The 14951-nt window shown below is 31.8% G+C and overlaps 1 protein-coding gene across 1 annotated transcript; it reads right to left on the bottom strand.

Annotated features, from left to right (window-relative positions):
* Positions 1 to 409: 409 nt before the first annotated feature.
* Positions 410 to 1091, bottom strand: LOC115994136 (zinc finger protein 6-like). Its single transcript, XM_031118172.1, has one exon. The coding sequence runs from the start codon at positions 1040 to 1042 to the stop codon at positions 473 to 475; it is 570 nt and encodes a 189-aa protein (XP_030974032.1). The 5' UTR covers positions 1043 to 1091; the 3' UTR covers positions 410 to 472.
* Between the last annotated feature and the right edge of the window lie 13860 nt (positions 1092 to 14951).

Here is a 14951-nt window from a genome sequence, read left to right as displayed (position 1 = left end):
GATCTCAAAACTGACAAACTGTATTGAACCGATGATCATATTTGCTCTATGCTAGGATTAAAAAAAAAAAAAAAAAAAAAAAAAAAAAAAAAAAAAAGCAAAAGAGGAGGAAAGGTGCATGGTATATTAAAATTGATATATTATGATCACACTTCCCCTCTCCTTTACCTCCATCCAAATCAGCCCATCCATCAAAACTCTTTAAAAGTGCACTCCATGAGACCAGTAGAAAGTAAATTTTTTCTTAATTTTTCCAATTTTTTTATCTTAAAGAGTGCATAGCAATTGCTCTGTTAAAATGTGAATTGATCCGAGTTTTGACATGAGATTCATCTAGAATACACCTTTAAGAGTTGCACTCCAAATAAAAAAGAAGAAACAAAGTGCTTACTTTTCTTTTTCTTTTTCTTTTTTGGGCTGAACAAAGAAAGACCTTGCTTAATTAATTAAAACATAATCGAGATAATAAATATCACATGGTGTTGGAGGGTGCCAATCTTAAGTGGAGATCAAGTTCATCTCCTCCTTTCACTTCTTCTGTCATTGACAAGGCTTTCCTACGGCCCAGATCAGCTGGGCCCACAACAGGAAGCTCACGCGGCCGTCCAACGTACATATGATAAGGGTTCACTGCTGGGAACCGAGCCACACCAACAGGTCCAACAAAGCTTGGTGACCCACAACTACTTGAGGAAACGAACGGTCCTGATCTTCCTGCATGGGCAACGATAATTGGAACAGCTACAAACCGCTGATGATGATCATGATCATTTGGAAATTGGGCCCGCTTGGCTCGTTCACGTTCTCTCTTATGCGCGTTTTGATGGCCACCAAGTGCTTGAGAATTTGAGAACTCTCGGTGACAATACTGGCACTCAAAAGCTCTCTTATTCTTGCTATCACATGGTTCTGTTGCGGGCACATCGTCACAGCCCGTTACAGGAAACCCAAATAGCTTTAACACAGAGGAGCTTCTTGGTTTTTTGTCTGACTCAGAGTCAGACTCAGACCCATATGGGTTAGCATTATCTAAAGCACTCATGCTAGTTGTTCTAGAAAAAACCCTTGTGGCAGTTTTTGGTATGAGTTAAGAGTCTTACTCTTAGAGATGCGTGGGGAAGTGAAATTCTAAAATGGTTGTTTATATAGACAACGTGTGCCATGCATAATAAAAACACGGGTTGCCTCAAACAGTGAACACTGAACAATATGGTGTAGAATCCAAAACTGACCAATAGCAAAGAATCTAAGTGCATCAAAAGCTACAGTTTTGAGAGTAAAGGTACCCAAAAAGCTTTATTAACTGTTAATTTTGTTTGTCGTCTTTTGCTATGAGAGACAGACTGATAGTGAGTCTTGCACTCACGCTAGCTAAACCTAGACCAAGATATCTGCTGAAAAAATAAAGGTTTATTAGCTTTCAACATATATATGAAATATTCCTTTCATACGTTTGAAATTAATTACTTTTGTTAGTTCTACATTTCAGAACTATTTAGGACTAAGGATTGACTGTTGTTATTGTCATTTTTAGTTTTCCATCTATTCAATTCTCCTGGGCCACCCAACAAAAAAGAAAAATGAAAATCGTACTGTCTGCTAGCTCTGCTATAAATATATATATATATATATATATATATCTTATATTGAAGTATAAAGTGATCAAATAATAACATTGAAAATAGATTGGGATCTCTGTGTGTATAAGCTTAAATGGATGTCTTTTTAATGGTTTTGGCAATATATATCTGTCTAACAAAGTATGAACCACATTCTGGTTTTTGTGCCACGGGAAATTGGCCACACATACAGTACTGCAAAATGATCGATGATGGTAATGACAGAAAGTGACTGTCGGCACTAACTATTTTTTTTGGGACGGGTTTGCAAATTGCAATATTCGTATTCCCTGTACGCTTAGATGATGACCCTGTTCCCCGCAATCCAAGCTCATTTGACTTCAACAAAGGCTCGGGTTTTGTGGAACGCTGGGACTTCAATGAGAGACCATTGGAAAAAGGTGTGCATATTCAAGTAGAATCCTTTGAAAGATCCTTCTTCTAAAGAGCCATGATAATGAACCTTTACTTATCACCATTTCCCATCAAAAACTGTACTATATCATGCCATACACACCAAAAAAACTTAATAGTAGCATACGAAGGGCCTTTGTTTTTATCAAGGTTTGGCAATACCCTGGCCATGGAATTATATGCATGATTAATGACCACATAGCAATATATCTGTGTGTGTTTGGATTATCGAAATGTTTGTGTGTATCTGTGTGTAATGCACTAAACTAAAAGACATGAATTTTGTTTGTGTGAAACATCAATTAATTCATGTTTCATTTCATATACGACTTATCCTTAGTCTCAAGGTGTTTGGTATGAATCCAATTCACAGCATTAAGCCAATGGCTTGAAAGCTATTATCATTCTAGTACACCTATTGGCCCACTAATGTGCTTGATAATTTGAATTTCGTGATGATTCCTTTGTCCTTTTATCTTGCCATTGAAAAGTATGATGAATAGAGAATTTCATATCTAGACCAGGGACATTTCTTTCTTGGACTTGACGATAAACCAAAAAGTTGATACACATATATTTTAAGCTGGTGGGGGACGGCTCGTCACAGAAAAGGTAGAAGGGCACCTGGGCATGCCAAGGACTAGTGATTTGTGTTATGTTGATGAAGCAAGGCCATTCATTCAAAAATGCTAATTGTTAAATCATGTCACTCACCTTTTTGTCTGTCTCGTATTACAATTGAGACCTCTGAATGTTAAAAAGGATAAATCATCTACAGTTCTCAAAATAATTTTAGTGTGGAGCGCTTAAAAATATTTTTTCATTTTTGTTTGTTTTAAAATAAGTGCATTAGAATTTAAAACATTGTTAATAATGATGTCAAAAATCGTTAATGAGCTGCACAGTCCTCATGTGCTCTAGACAGAACCTAAGATCTTGCAGAGAGTACCAGTGTGGTATTGGCCAAATACCCTCTGAAGATTAAGTTAGAGAATTTTTACAATTCTAGAGTGCTAGAACTGGGAGAAATTACACATACCTTGATTTGTGAGGGCTTTGGGGTTTTATAGTAGTGCGGAGTTGACCTTAATTTCTTGGTGGAAAATGTATTTGCTTGTAGAGAAGATCCCCATTAATACTCGTAATTTACGGGATTCTTTTCTTATAAGGCTTCCTTCGATTGTAGTTGGGCGTGGATTGCAAGATATTTTCAGTCTAGGATTCTTGGAGACCACTCACGCCACAAAGGTGACGCGTGGGTGCCACGAAGGTGACACGTGGCTTTAGTTGATTGTCTAGCTTTGGTCCGTCTGCCTCGAGGGATCCACCCGTCGCACCTTCTCTCCGTCCATGTCACACGTCCATCTACTTCAAGGAATACAACCTTCGTGTCTCTCATCCATCCAAGTTGTGAGCCCATCCTCTAGTTTTTAGAATGCCAAGACTGTCTATTTTCGCAACTCCGTGAATAATGTTTACTCTCGTTATTTATATCCATCTATTTGGGGATTTTATCCCTATTAGTTAATATCAAAATGTTGCCAGTAAAATTGTTTTAAATGCTGATGACATGGTAAAATAAAATCTAATCTACTCACTTTAAAATGAATGAATAAGATTTTAAGATTTCATATGCAGTAGAGTTATTCTTAAGGGCCCTCATCTTTCTCTATATCCAAAAATATATAGGATAAAATTAATTTTACATGCCAAACTCTTTCATTAGCATTGGTAGTTAGTATCATAGATCTGAGGTTTATTTTTGTTTAATCGGCCCTTGATGGTGTTCCTTGCATATACGAGGTGTCGTTTTAGCAAAAAGTTTTTTTGCCTTTGATCTCAACTTTTTCAGACAACATCTTCACAATTTAAACACACAAAAATCCACACATTGCGCCATTAGGACGAGCTAGCATTTCATGCCCCCACTAGTGCATGTTCTCCTCTCCGATCATATGCACATGGCTAGGGCTTGCATGTGAGACATGTCTTTGTGAGAGGGCACTCTAAATGCCTGTGGTGCCTTCACAAATCTTCTCCACTAGGAAGTTTTTATTTGTAGTCTTATCTAGCAATTTTTTTTGGGATAGTGACAATAAAAATAATTAGTGTAATACTATAATTATAGAAGGTGAAGATACTGCATTGTGAGTTACACACATTTTAGAGGCTTAGAATTTCTGACATTAAATATAAAATCTTTTGTGGATTATTCATATATGCTTGACATAACTTTTGGAAGACCATAAACAGGAATGGAGTTAGGAAATTTTGTTTGGGGTTCTCGACTATAATATCAAAATATATTTAATTAGCATCTACATATTAACTTACATAAATACACAAATATATATATATATATATATATTTTTTTTTTTTTTTTGTGTGTGTGTGAAGATTTCATGCCTTCTAAGAAAAGACAATATCAACATCATAGAGAAGGCTCTTGATTCAATTTCTCTTTTAGACTTCTTAACATTATAAGTTTTAATTAAATGTCACCATTTCATCATTTTCATGTAAGTCAGATAAGCTCTTTTCATATATTTAGCATGTAAAATTGTATAAGCTCAATGAAATTAACAATATTTATAACTTAATAAAGACTTAATTTTTATATACTAGAAAAAAAATTAATATGAATTGGACATCGACATTCGTATCAATTCTATGGGAAATTATTATGTACTCTCGGAATATCATAAATGCGTACTCCCTCCTCTCATATGAATGGCGGGTCCTACTAATTAAATTCATGGTGGGACCCACTATTCATATAAGAGGAGGGAGTACGCATTTATAGTACTCCGGGAGTACCTAATAATTTTCCCAATTTTTCTATGATATATTTATAACTTTATTCTTATTTTATGATAAAGTTTTGAATTAAATGGTTTTTTTTTTCTTTTGAGAGGCAGGAGCTCATAACCCATGGGGTCCACGTACCAAAAAATTAACTTTTATTTATAAAGTTATTCTAAATATACTTTCAAAAAATTTGGGGTCTATGGCCCCCCCCCCCCCCCCTCTCCCAGCATCGACCTCAAAATCTAGCTCAGCCCATGATTGCTAAATCACAAGTATGGTGTACCGTTTTACTTTTACCACTTAATATATTGGTCCACTTCTTGCCATTCACCATCGAATGTGATTTATCGTTGTCTTGTTTGTGCCTTTTGTAGTGCGAAGCTAGCTAGTTAAGGACCTAACCCTATGATAAAGTTTTGTTTTTTATGGTAAGGTCGTCAAACATATCATAGAAATTAAAATTTTTTTGTGCAAATATATAAAGATGTATATTGAAGTACAATGCTTAATGGAGGTAGCTCATTCATTATGTGACAGAATGATGCATTTTTGGAAGGGTAAGCAAAAGTATGTGACATTCTGTACGTGCCACATGGTCACTTAAATAAATCATGTCCCACTAACATATCATGTTACTCTATATCGCAATATTGGGAGAATACTATCATTTTGTACAATGGTGGAGCAAAAAAAAAAAAAAAAAAAAATCTGGGGGACCAAATCAAATATATTAAAAATATTAAATCTAAAAAATAACCTATGAATCACACACACCCATATATATTACTTATGCATAAAGTGTGTCAATAACATGATTTAATATATATTATTTCTTATATATAACAAAAATATTTATATAAAGTTAATCTTTCCATAATTCAAACCTTTTTTTTTATTTCTTTTTCAAATCAGTTTATAAACTATGAAGTATCTTTTAAATTATATTAATCATAATTGATATTCTTAAAATATTTTATATCAAGATTTTTTTTGGTAAAATAAAATAGAAATTACATAGTTATAGTATACTAATAGTTTTTAAAAATATGAAACATATAAATTTAATCAACTTTAACTCATTTAAGTAATAAGTGTCACTTTGCATGCCTATACATGTAGTACAAATCAATATAAGGAAAATAAAACAATAATAAAAAATAAAGGAAAACCTTATTTTTCATGAATGACAAATGCAATAATTTTTTTTTTCTTCTAAATCCTAACTACAAAAACTACAATTTTCTTTCTTCTAATAATAAAAGTATAGTAATGTTACAATCATAAACTATTTTACAATATTTTTATAACTGTTAATATAGCTAACTTATTATTAGTTTTCATCTAGACCCATCATTAACATAAAAGTAAAAAGTAGTATCCCTATCTCTCTACTTGTCCATATAAAAAAAATTGTTTCTTTTAGAAAACAAAGAGGGCTTTAATTAAGAAAATTTACTTATATATTTTTAAGAACATATATATTGAATATGCTTTGGTTTGATAAACTATTTATGTATGGTTAAAAGAGTAATAAATGGAAAAATGATACATTAATAATTTACATAAACTTGCCCATTGAGTTTTATAGCTCAATTGACACCTCTTAGTTTCCAACTGAATATACAAGCTTCAATTTCTCCCTCCCTCAACTATTGAATTATCAAAAAAAAAAATTATACACATAAACTTATATATTTTTTAGGACATAATAAGCTTTGTTTTAATGCTAGGTTTGGTGTAAGAGGAAATAAATGATGCATTTGTATAATTTCTTTAAAATCTAAGGGGGAATTAGTTAAATTAATATTTATAAAAAATATATAGGAGAGCATGGAAATTTTCAAAACCCAAAGGACCATGGCCTCCCTCACTCCACCATTGTTTTTGTATCTTGCAACATAAGAAGATTACATGATGCGACACATAAAAAGATAAAGATGTAGTTAATCAATAAGAAAATACTAGCTTGTTAAGAGTCTTATGACTTAGGGTCCGTTTGGATACAACTGAAAACTGAAAACTGAAAAATATTGTAGCAAAATAATTTTTAAATGTGTGAATAGTATCGTGGAACCCATTTTTAATGAAAAAATTGCTGAAAAGTATATTTTGTGGGACCCATAAACAGTACATAAAAGCACTGTTCACAAAAGAAAAGTCAAAAAGTTACGGCTTGACAAAAAAAAAATTTCTGAAACGTAAACGTGCGTCTGGGAAGCGCAAAACGCGCTTCCCAAACGCACTCTTAGTGACATTACTTGTCTTATTTATGGGAAGAATATGAGTTTAAATCCTCCCAACTTGTAAAAGTAAAAGCAAAAAAAAAAAAAGTTTGAAAATACCAAAGCATTATAATTTTTTTTTTTTCTGAAAGCATTATAAAATTCATATTATCATGAATTGTAAAGCACAAGTGCTTGAGTCAAGTTTTAAGAACCACGACTTATGCAAAAATACTAAAACATAGAATTGTAATCTAAACACCCCTCTCAAAATCCCAGTTAAAGGAGATCAGCACTTATTAACTTCATAAAAAATGATATTGAGATGTAGAACCATAATCCAATCACCTCTATTAGGATTTCACCTAAAACTATGATTAGAAGTTTGCAGGAAAAGGAGATGATAGGAAGATAGGAGGGAGAGGAGTGAAGAGTATAGTAGATATCCCTCAATTTGTTAGAAGTTTTAAAAATTAAAAGAGGGGAGAGGAGAGTAAAGATCACTCCCCTTATTCAGTTTTTTTTTTTGAGAAAGACCCCTTATTCAGTTTTTTTTTTGAGAAAGACCCCTTATTCAGTTGTAGAATGGAAAATAGAGGAAAAGATATAATAAAGAGACAGATGATTATAAAAATTCATTTATTGAATTCTATATATAATATTCATTAAGGGAAAAATTGGAAGTCCATACTAATCAATAAAGTGGGCAAAATTTGCTGAATAGTACTTTTCTCCCTCCAAATTGGCAAATTACCCCACTTTGGAGGAATTGAAAATAAAGAGTTTGAAAGGGTAATGTACCCCTTCAAACCCCTTTAAATCTTTTCTCCTTCACTTTAAAAAAAGCTTTGAAACAAGGGGAATGTAAATCCTCACACCCTCCCCCATACTTCCTTTTCTCTCTTCTCATCCAAACACACTTTAAATTAGATAAGCACTTATTAATGACCATTTTAAATTAGATAAGCATGATATGAATGCTTGCCTCTAGTTTATAATTTGACTTGGTCTTTTCTTTTCTATTTTCCTAAGCATTGATGCTCATGATGATGGCCAAGAGTACGTTTTTCTGTATTTGAAATTTCTAAATAACATGATAGTGCATAATATCATCATGCTTCATGTTGGATAATTACAATTTACTCCATTGTAGTTTGACATAATCACAATTAATCCACAAACTTTTAAATTTTCTGTTGCGATACTTAATTCCCTATGGTTTGGACTAACACTCCGTTTGTTTCAATGAAAAACATTGTATAAAGATAATTTTCCGTGTTTTTCAGTATTTGATAGTATCAGAAAAACGAGTTAAAAGAAAACTACTTTTGGTCAACAGAAAAAGTATAACTTATTTTTAAAAATTGTTTTCCACTAATTTTTTTTGGAAAACAACTCTATTTCATAGTAAGCTAAATAAGAGAAGTTAAAAGATTGTTTTTTAACTCATTTAAGGTTACTACCAAACATAAAAGAATGAGATAGTTTTATAGAAAATATTTTTTGGAAAATGACTCATTTTTTAGAAAATATTATTACCGAAACAAACAAAGCGTAAAATGAAATTGTTAAGGTTTCACCTAAAGTACCTCCAATGATTTCATTTAAGGGAAAAGTTAATGGATCCCCTAAAAACATTGGTTTATGAAAATTTTTTAGAAATTTTTTATGGGAAAAGAAAAAAACAACTGACTTTGTTTTACAACTTTTTATATTCTCATCAAAGTGGTATTAAAACTTTCCTTAAATAATTAATTAAAAAAATTCCCCAATGGCACCTATTAACCGGATCCTTCATTTAATCCAAACTTAGGAGAGAAAATGTAACAAATTTTTTTGAAAAAAAAAAAATTCTCGTGGCACTAAACTATTGTTTAATCAAATCACATTAGGGGTAATTTGTTTGTCTAAACAAGGCAAAATTTAGTAATTTGGAGCAATTCTAATAGTTTCATTTTAATCCAAAATTTATTAATTTAGATAGAATCTTAACCATTTTATTTTAATCCAAATTTTAGAGGGTTAAATGTATTTATTGAAAATGTATGGACGAAATTATAATTGTAAACCACACAAGAGGATGATTTGTAATTTTTTTCCCTTTTAATAAATATATAAAAAATATGAGTAAATAAAATTTGTAGGTGTATACTTTTAAACCTGTCCAAAAAAAGAAATATTATGCTAAAGTCTCTAACCATCATTTTTGGTAATATTACTAAATGTGTACTGTACCTCTTTTCTTTTCCATTTTTGTTAGAACTAATGGACAATGTACGTAGCCACTAGTGGGAGGCTAGCTAGACCGAAGGACAGACCCAAATTTATTCTTTTTTGTCAAGTCTTGTGGAAAATGCTGCAAGTCACTTGTCACAGAGGAGGGTGGAGAAATTTTCTCGATTCAAATTGATTTCAAGTCATGAAACTTATTGTGTAGTGTCTTGGAAAGGAAATTTTGAAGACGTGGAGAGAATTAAGTAATGATACTGAGCCACATGAATATTATCTTTTGACTGTAACACGTACGTGCATAATTAGTCCATTGGAGAATACTATTGTCACCAAAATTTTCACAATAAAATTATATACAATATAAGTTCACATCCAAATTATATCATCTCAAATACTATATAATAAAAATTATGTTCTACTGGCTGTAATTTCACCCTCTCCTTTTTTTATTAAGTTTTTAATTTATTTCTCCTTACTTTTGCAAAAAACACGACCCAACGGTGTTAAAATGAGTCAAAAAATGGTTACTCAATTGACAATACTCTACTTTCGCTTTGAAGGTTTTATATTTGGAGTCATCATTTGATTATTTTATAATAAAATCACAATTTAAAAATTTTTTTTTTTTTTAAAAAAAAAAACATTTTTACTTGAATGAACTTCTAGATTACATTGTCTTTCTTGAAAATTCATAAAAACAAAAAATTACATGGCCTGTTTTCCTAGTTACAATCAAAAAATAAATACAACACTTTTACTCCTAATTACATTCTAAAAATAGAAAGTTACATAAATAGGTCACTAATTTAGACTCCAAACCAAAGTTCGAAAGATAAATAAAAAGATTAGAATGTATTAGACACCCACCCAGCCTACTCAAAAGTTGATCTTTTAGGAATCACTGGTCATATCATTTTATGAACAAGTAATTCATTTCATATTATCTTTACACAAACATGTAAATTCATCAAATTATTGTCAAAGAAAACATAACATTTACAAGCCATTAGTCCAAGAATCATGTTCATCAAGTTTGCATAATAATCTAAAAAATTCTTTTCATACAAAGATCATGGATATTCACATTGCAATTTCATTCATGCATGTTCATTTTTGGATGTTAACTTATTATTATCATGTCACATCCATAACCTAAGAGCATGCTCATTCGAGCTAACAATTTAGCCAATGTCATCAAAAGAAAACACATTACTTGCAAGAATTAAATAGTGTAGATTTTTTTTAAAGGGTTAGAACATTATATGTGCATGCACTAGCTCTTGAAAGGAATATGATAACGGATTACCTTTAAGGATGGACTAAACTCCACTCGAGATGGTGCTATTCCTCACTACCTTTCTTGTCAATCCACGGACTACTTTTCTTTACCTCCAAATAAGGAAGTTGTACCTTCAATCCTCATATATTGGTTTGGTGAAATTTCATATTTATCCTCCACGATAATAAGATAAGAGTACGTTTGGATTGGGCTGATTTCCAGCGCGTCTGCGTCTGCGTTTTTCCCTTCTTCTTTTTTTCACGCGTTTTTGAGACTTGCGGCTACTGTTCATGCACTGTTCAATGAACAGTAGCCGCAAAGTTTGATTTTTCTAACTTTTTTCAGCCAATTAGTGCACATCGTGTACTGTTCACGGGCCCACAAATTTCACTTTTCAGCAACTTTTTTATTAAAAATGGGTCCCATAGTACTATTCACATATTTAAAAATTATTTTGCTACAATGTTTTTCAGTTTTCAGTTTCAGTTTTCATTTTTCAACTGTATCCAAACGGACCCTAAGAGTGGAAAACAGAAAACCAAGCAAAGCGTTTGAAATTTGAGAATTTAAAGGTTGAAGAAATACCAATCTTTTTTCTTTTTGAGAAACAAAGAAGTACCAATCTAAGAGCTCCTTTTCCCAATCAACACTTTGACTTCCAATGCCACTTTTCATTTTTATCTGATTTTGCTTCAATTTTCTGGCTTGCTTTGGGATAATTACGAGTTTTAATCCACCTTTTAAGCCACCTATTGATCATATTATCCTAAGATATAATTAGGATTTTATATATATATATATATATATATATACAAGATAAAAATTCTACTCTAATTTAATCTAATCTAAGTGTATATGTATGTGAAGCTCCTTCCTGGAGACTTAAATCTTGGCCCTTGCCCCCCACACTCCATAAACACTTATACTTACAATTAATTATCCATTTTTACCAGATAATTAATTAAATATTCAAAGATGGCCATTATATATTAGAATTATCCAATGCACACCTATACATTTTTGCATTTAAGCTTGAACCAGTGAGATTTTAGTACATAATTAATTAAAATTGATTCTTTTTGAGAACCATACTTAATTAATTATTCACAACCACATGTTTTTAAATCCAATTACAAGAATGTCTCTTGTATGCTTAAACTTGATGTGACTTGATCTTTTAATCCGATGGTCCTATTTTCATATGCAATGTGTTATTTTAAAATTTAGGAATTTTAATGATGTCTGAACTTAATTATTTACTCATCTTAATATTCTTTCCATAATCTCTAAAAAAATCTTTAATTTCATGTGTGACTGATAGTTTCGTACCTATTCAACTCATTTGTGTCCCTTTTTTTTTTAATTTTATATATAAATGTAATGGTTGGGACTAAACACATGAAATTTTCTCATTCTAAAAATAGTACCACTTACTTAAACATGCAAGATAGATGATAAAGAGAGTGGAGTTAACATGCAAGATAAAAATAGTAAGTGTAGGGCTAAGGGCCCAAATCATATATTGGGCCTTGGGCCTAGTCCGAGAGCATTAGCAGTCCAAGGAGGAGCAAATAGTAATGAATGATTCAGGTTCAAGGTTTAGTGAGCAAGATATGAACGGGAAGTTGGTCCGAGGAGGAATAACTCCTCGGATACGATAAGTACAATTCATATATGTACTCCAACAATTAAGGTGACCTTCTAAGAAACTCTATCGATAGGGACGTGCATCATGAACATACGAAAATGAGGGGAACCCAAAAATATCTAAGGGAAAGCTATTACCACCGCATTGAATGCACTACAGCTACTTTTCTGGACGCATTTATGTGAAGAATACCCCTAAATAGTGCTACCTTGGCCACTACAACTCATAGAAAGCCAGAGAGAGTATTTGATGGGACAGATACTCAAGTAAGGGCTCAAATGACCAACAAGTGTAGGATCAAGATGATCTGAGGGGAACTATATAATGTAAGGGACCTTCCATGAGGAGGGGGATCGGAAAAATAGAAAGAGAACACTGTAGCAATCTAAATTGTCTTTGTATCCAATTGTGATCAATTTATACAAGTGTGACCTCCTCAGACTGAAAGTCCATTGATATCAGAACCTCTTATTTGTGTTTGATCGTCATTTAATTCAATACTAGCCGTTGTCCAACTCATTAGGGCCTAGTTCTTTGACCCACTCTCTACAAATTTATTGTACTGAGCTCATTAGGCCAAGATCCCATACATCTTGGACTTGGGCTGTAAACCGTGTCCTTACAGTAAGTATATCATTTTTCTTAATAATATAGGGATAGAAAAACAAACTTTAAGAAAACTTTAGGGAGGAGAAAAATATTTTTAGGCAAAAATACAATTTACACTCTATAAATTCAGTGAATTGTTATTTTAGTCCACTAAATTTAAAATTGACATTTTAGTCCGTCAACTTTGACAACACTATTGTTTTATTCCTTTCATGTCCATTACCATTTGAAAACACATTAACTCTCTCAAAACAATGTTGTTTTTAAATCATTTTTTTATGCTTCAAATGTGAAACAATATCATTTTAGGAGAGAAAACATCAATAGAAGAATGACTAAAGTAAAAGCATTGTCAAAGTTAAAGGACTAAAATGACAAAATTTAAACTTATTAAACTAAAAGGAAAATTCTCCAAGCCTATAAGATGTTTTTTATTTTTACCATATCATTTATATTTATATATATATATATATAAAGCTAAAATACAAATTGCACCCTTTAAGTTTGACTGAAATTCATTTCAATCATTTAACGTTACTTTTGCTCAATTAAATCCTCTAAGTTTCAAATTTATTCAATTCAAGCCATTCATATTTCGTTAAAAAATTGCCATTAAAAAATATTTTTCTCACATGAAAAAAATTAATAAAAACATTTTTTTATATAGATTTTTTATGTAAGATTTATTTTTTCATTAGTTAATTGCATATTTAATAGCAATTTTTTTAACAAAATTGGATTAAAATCCTAAATTGAATAAATTTGAAACTTAAAAAAATCAATTGAATAAAGTAAAATTAGAAAATTGAAATGAATTTTAGTCAAATTTAGAATGTGCAATTTACATTTTAGCCCAAAAAAATTATACTAAGAAACAAAGATCAACCTTAGACTCTTGCTAGGAGAGGTGCCTTAGGCTGTTTGGATGAATTTTTTTCATCACTCAATTTCCGTCACTCAATTTCCATTACTCATAACTCATCACTCATCACTCATCACTTAATTTTTCACACCCGTTTGGCACCATCACTCACTTTCCATCACTCAATATTTTTCACACTATTTGTGGGTCCCATAACTGTCACTCGATGCAGCTTTTTTTTTTTTTTTTTTTTTTTTTCAGTAGCCAAACTCATCGAACCCAGAGAAAAAAAAAATCTGAACGCAGAAAAACCCAGCCAAAAAAAGAACCCAGTGAAAGAACAAAAAAAAAAAAAAAAGAGAAAGAATTGAACCCAGAAAAACCCAGCCAAAAAAAGAACCCAGTGAGAAAAAAAAAAAAAAAAAAAAAAAAAAAAAAAGACGAAGAACTGAACCTAGTGAAGAACATGAAGAAGCCACTAGTGTGAAAGGAAAGAAAAGAAAAAGAACATGAACACACGCACCGAACCCAGTGAAGAAAAAAAAAAAAAAAAAAGATGGTCAAAAGTTACGGCTTTGACTAACAGTGGGTCCCTCCATGTAGTGTTATTTACGGAAATTTCATTGAGTTATGAGTTATGGAAACTAAAAACAGCTAAAATGTGTTTTTAGTTTCCATAACTCATAACTCAAAAATCAGAGAATTGAGTGATGGAAACAGAGTTATCGTGCGCTAAACGGATATTGAGCTATGAGTCCCACCATTTTTGAGTTATGAGTTATAGAAACTGAAAGTTGAGTTACGGAAATAGGCCATCCAAACAGCCTCTACTTCCTCAAGATTTTGTAATTTTCCATTCACTGATGTTGCTCTCTTAGTTGGCCTTGATGCTGTGGGAACCATGTATGAACGGCTCCAAGTATATGATGTTTCTTAGTTAATCTCAATTGCCCTGTTTACCAAAAAAGAGAAAGAAAAAAAGATCAACCTTTTTTTGAGAGAAAAAAAAAAAAAAAGGATCAACCTTAGACCAAATTCTAGTGATAAAAAAATGTGAGCCCAAAAACAAAAAAGGACCAAATGATTTGATTGGGCCTTTGGGCCAGACTTCAATATATGTTCTACATAGATCTCATATCCAGCCCAATTCTTAATAAAAAGTTAATTAAAAAAACAACAAAAACAAAAACAAAAAACTAGGGTTAAGTCTAACGTACGCCGCTGAGGTCTCTTTTTATTGGTTCGTGCCAGCCGTTCG

Source organism: Quercus lobata, chromosome 6, assembly GCF_001633185.2.
Source record: "Quercus lobata isolate SW786 chromosome 6, ValleyOak3.0 Primary Assembly, whole genome shotgun sequence".
NCBI classification, from domain to species: Eukaryota; Viridiplantae; Streptophyta; class Magnoliopsida; order Fagales; family Fagaceae; genus Quercus; species Quercus lobata.
Note: the sequence above shows the minus strand (reverse complement) of the source record. Positions and strands in the feature narration are given on the sequence as shown.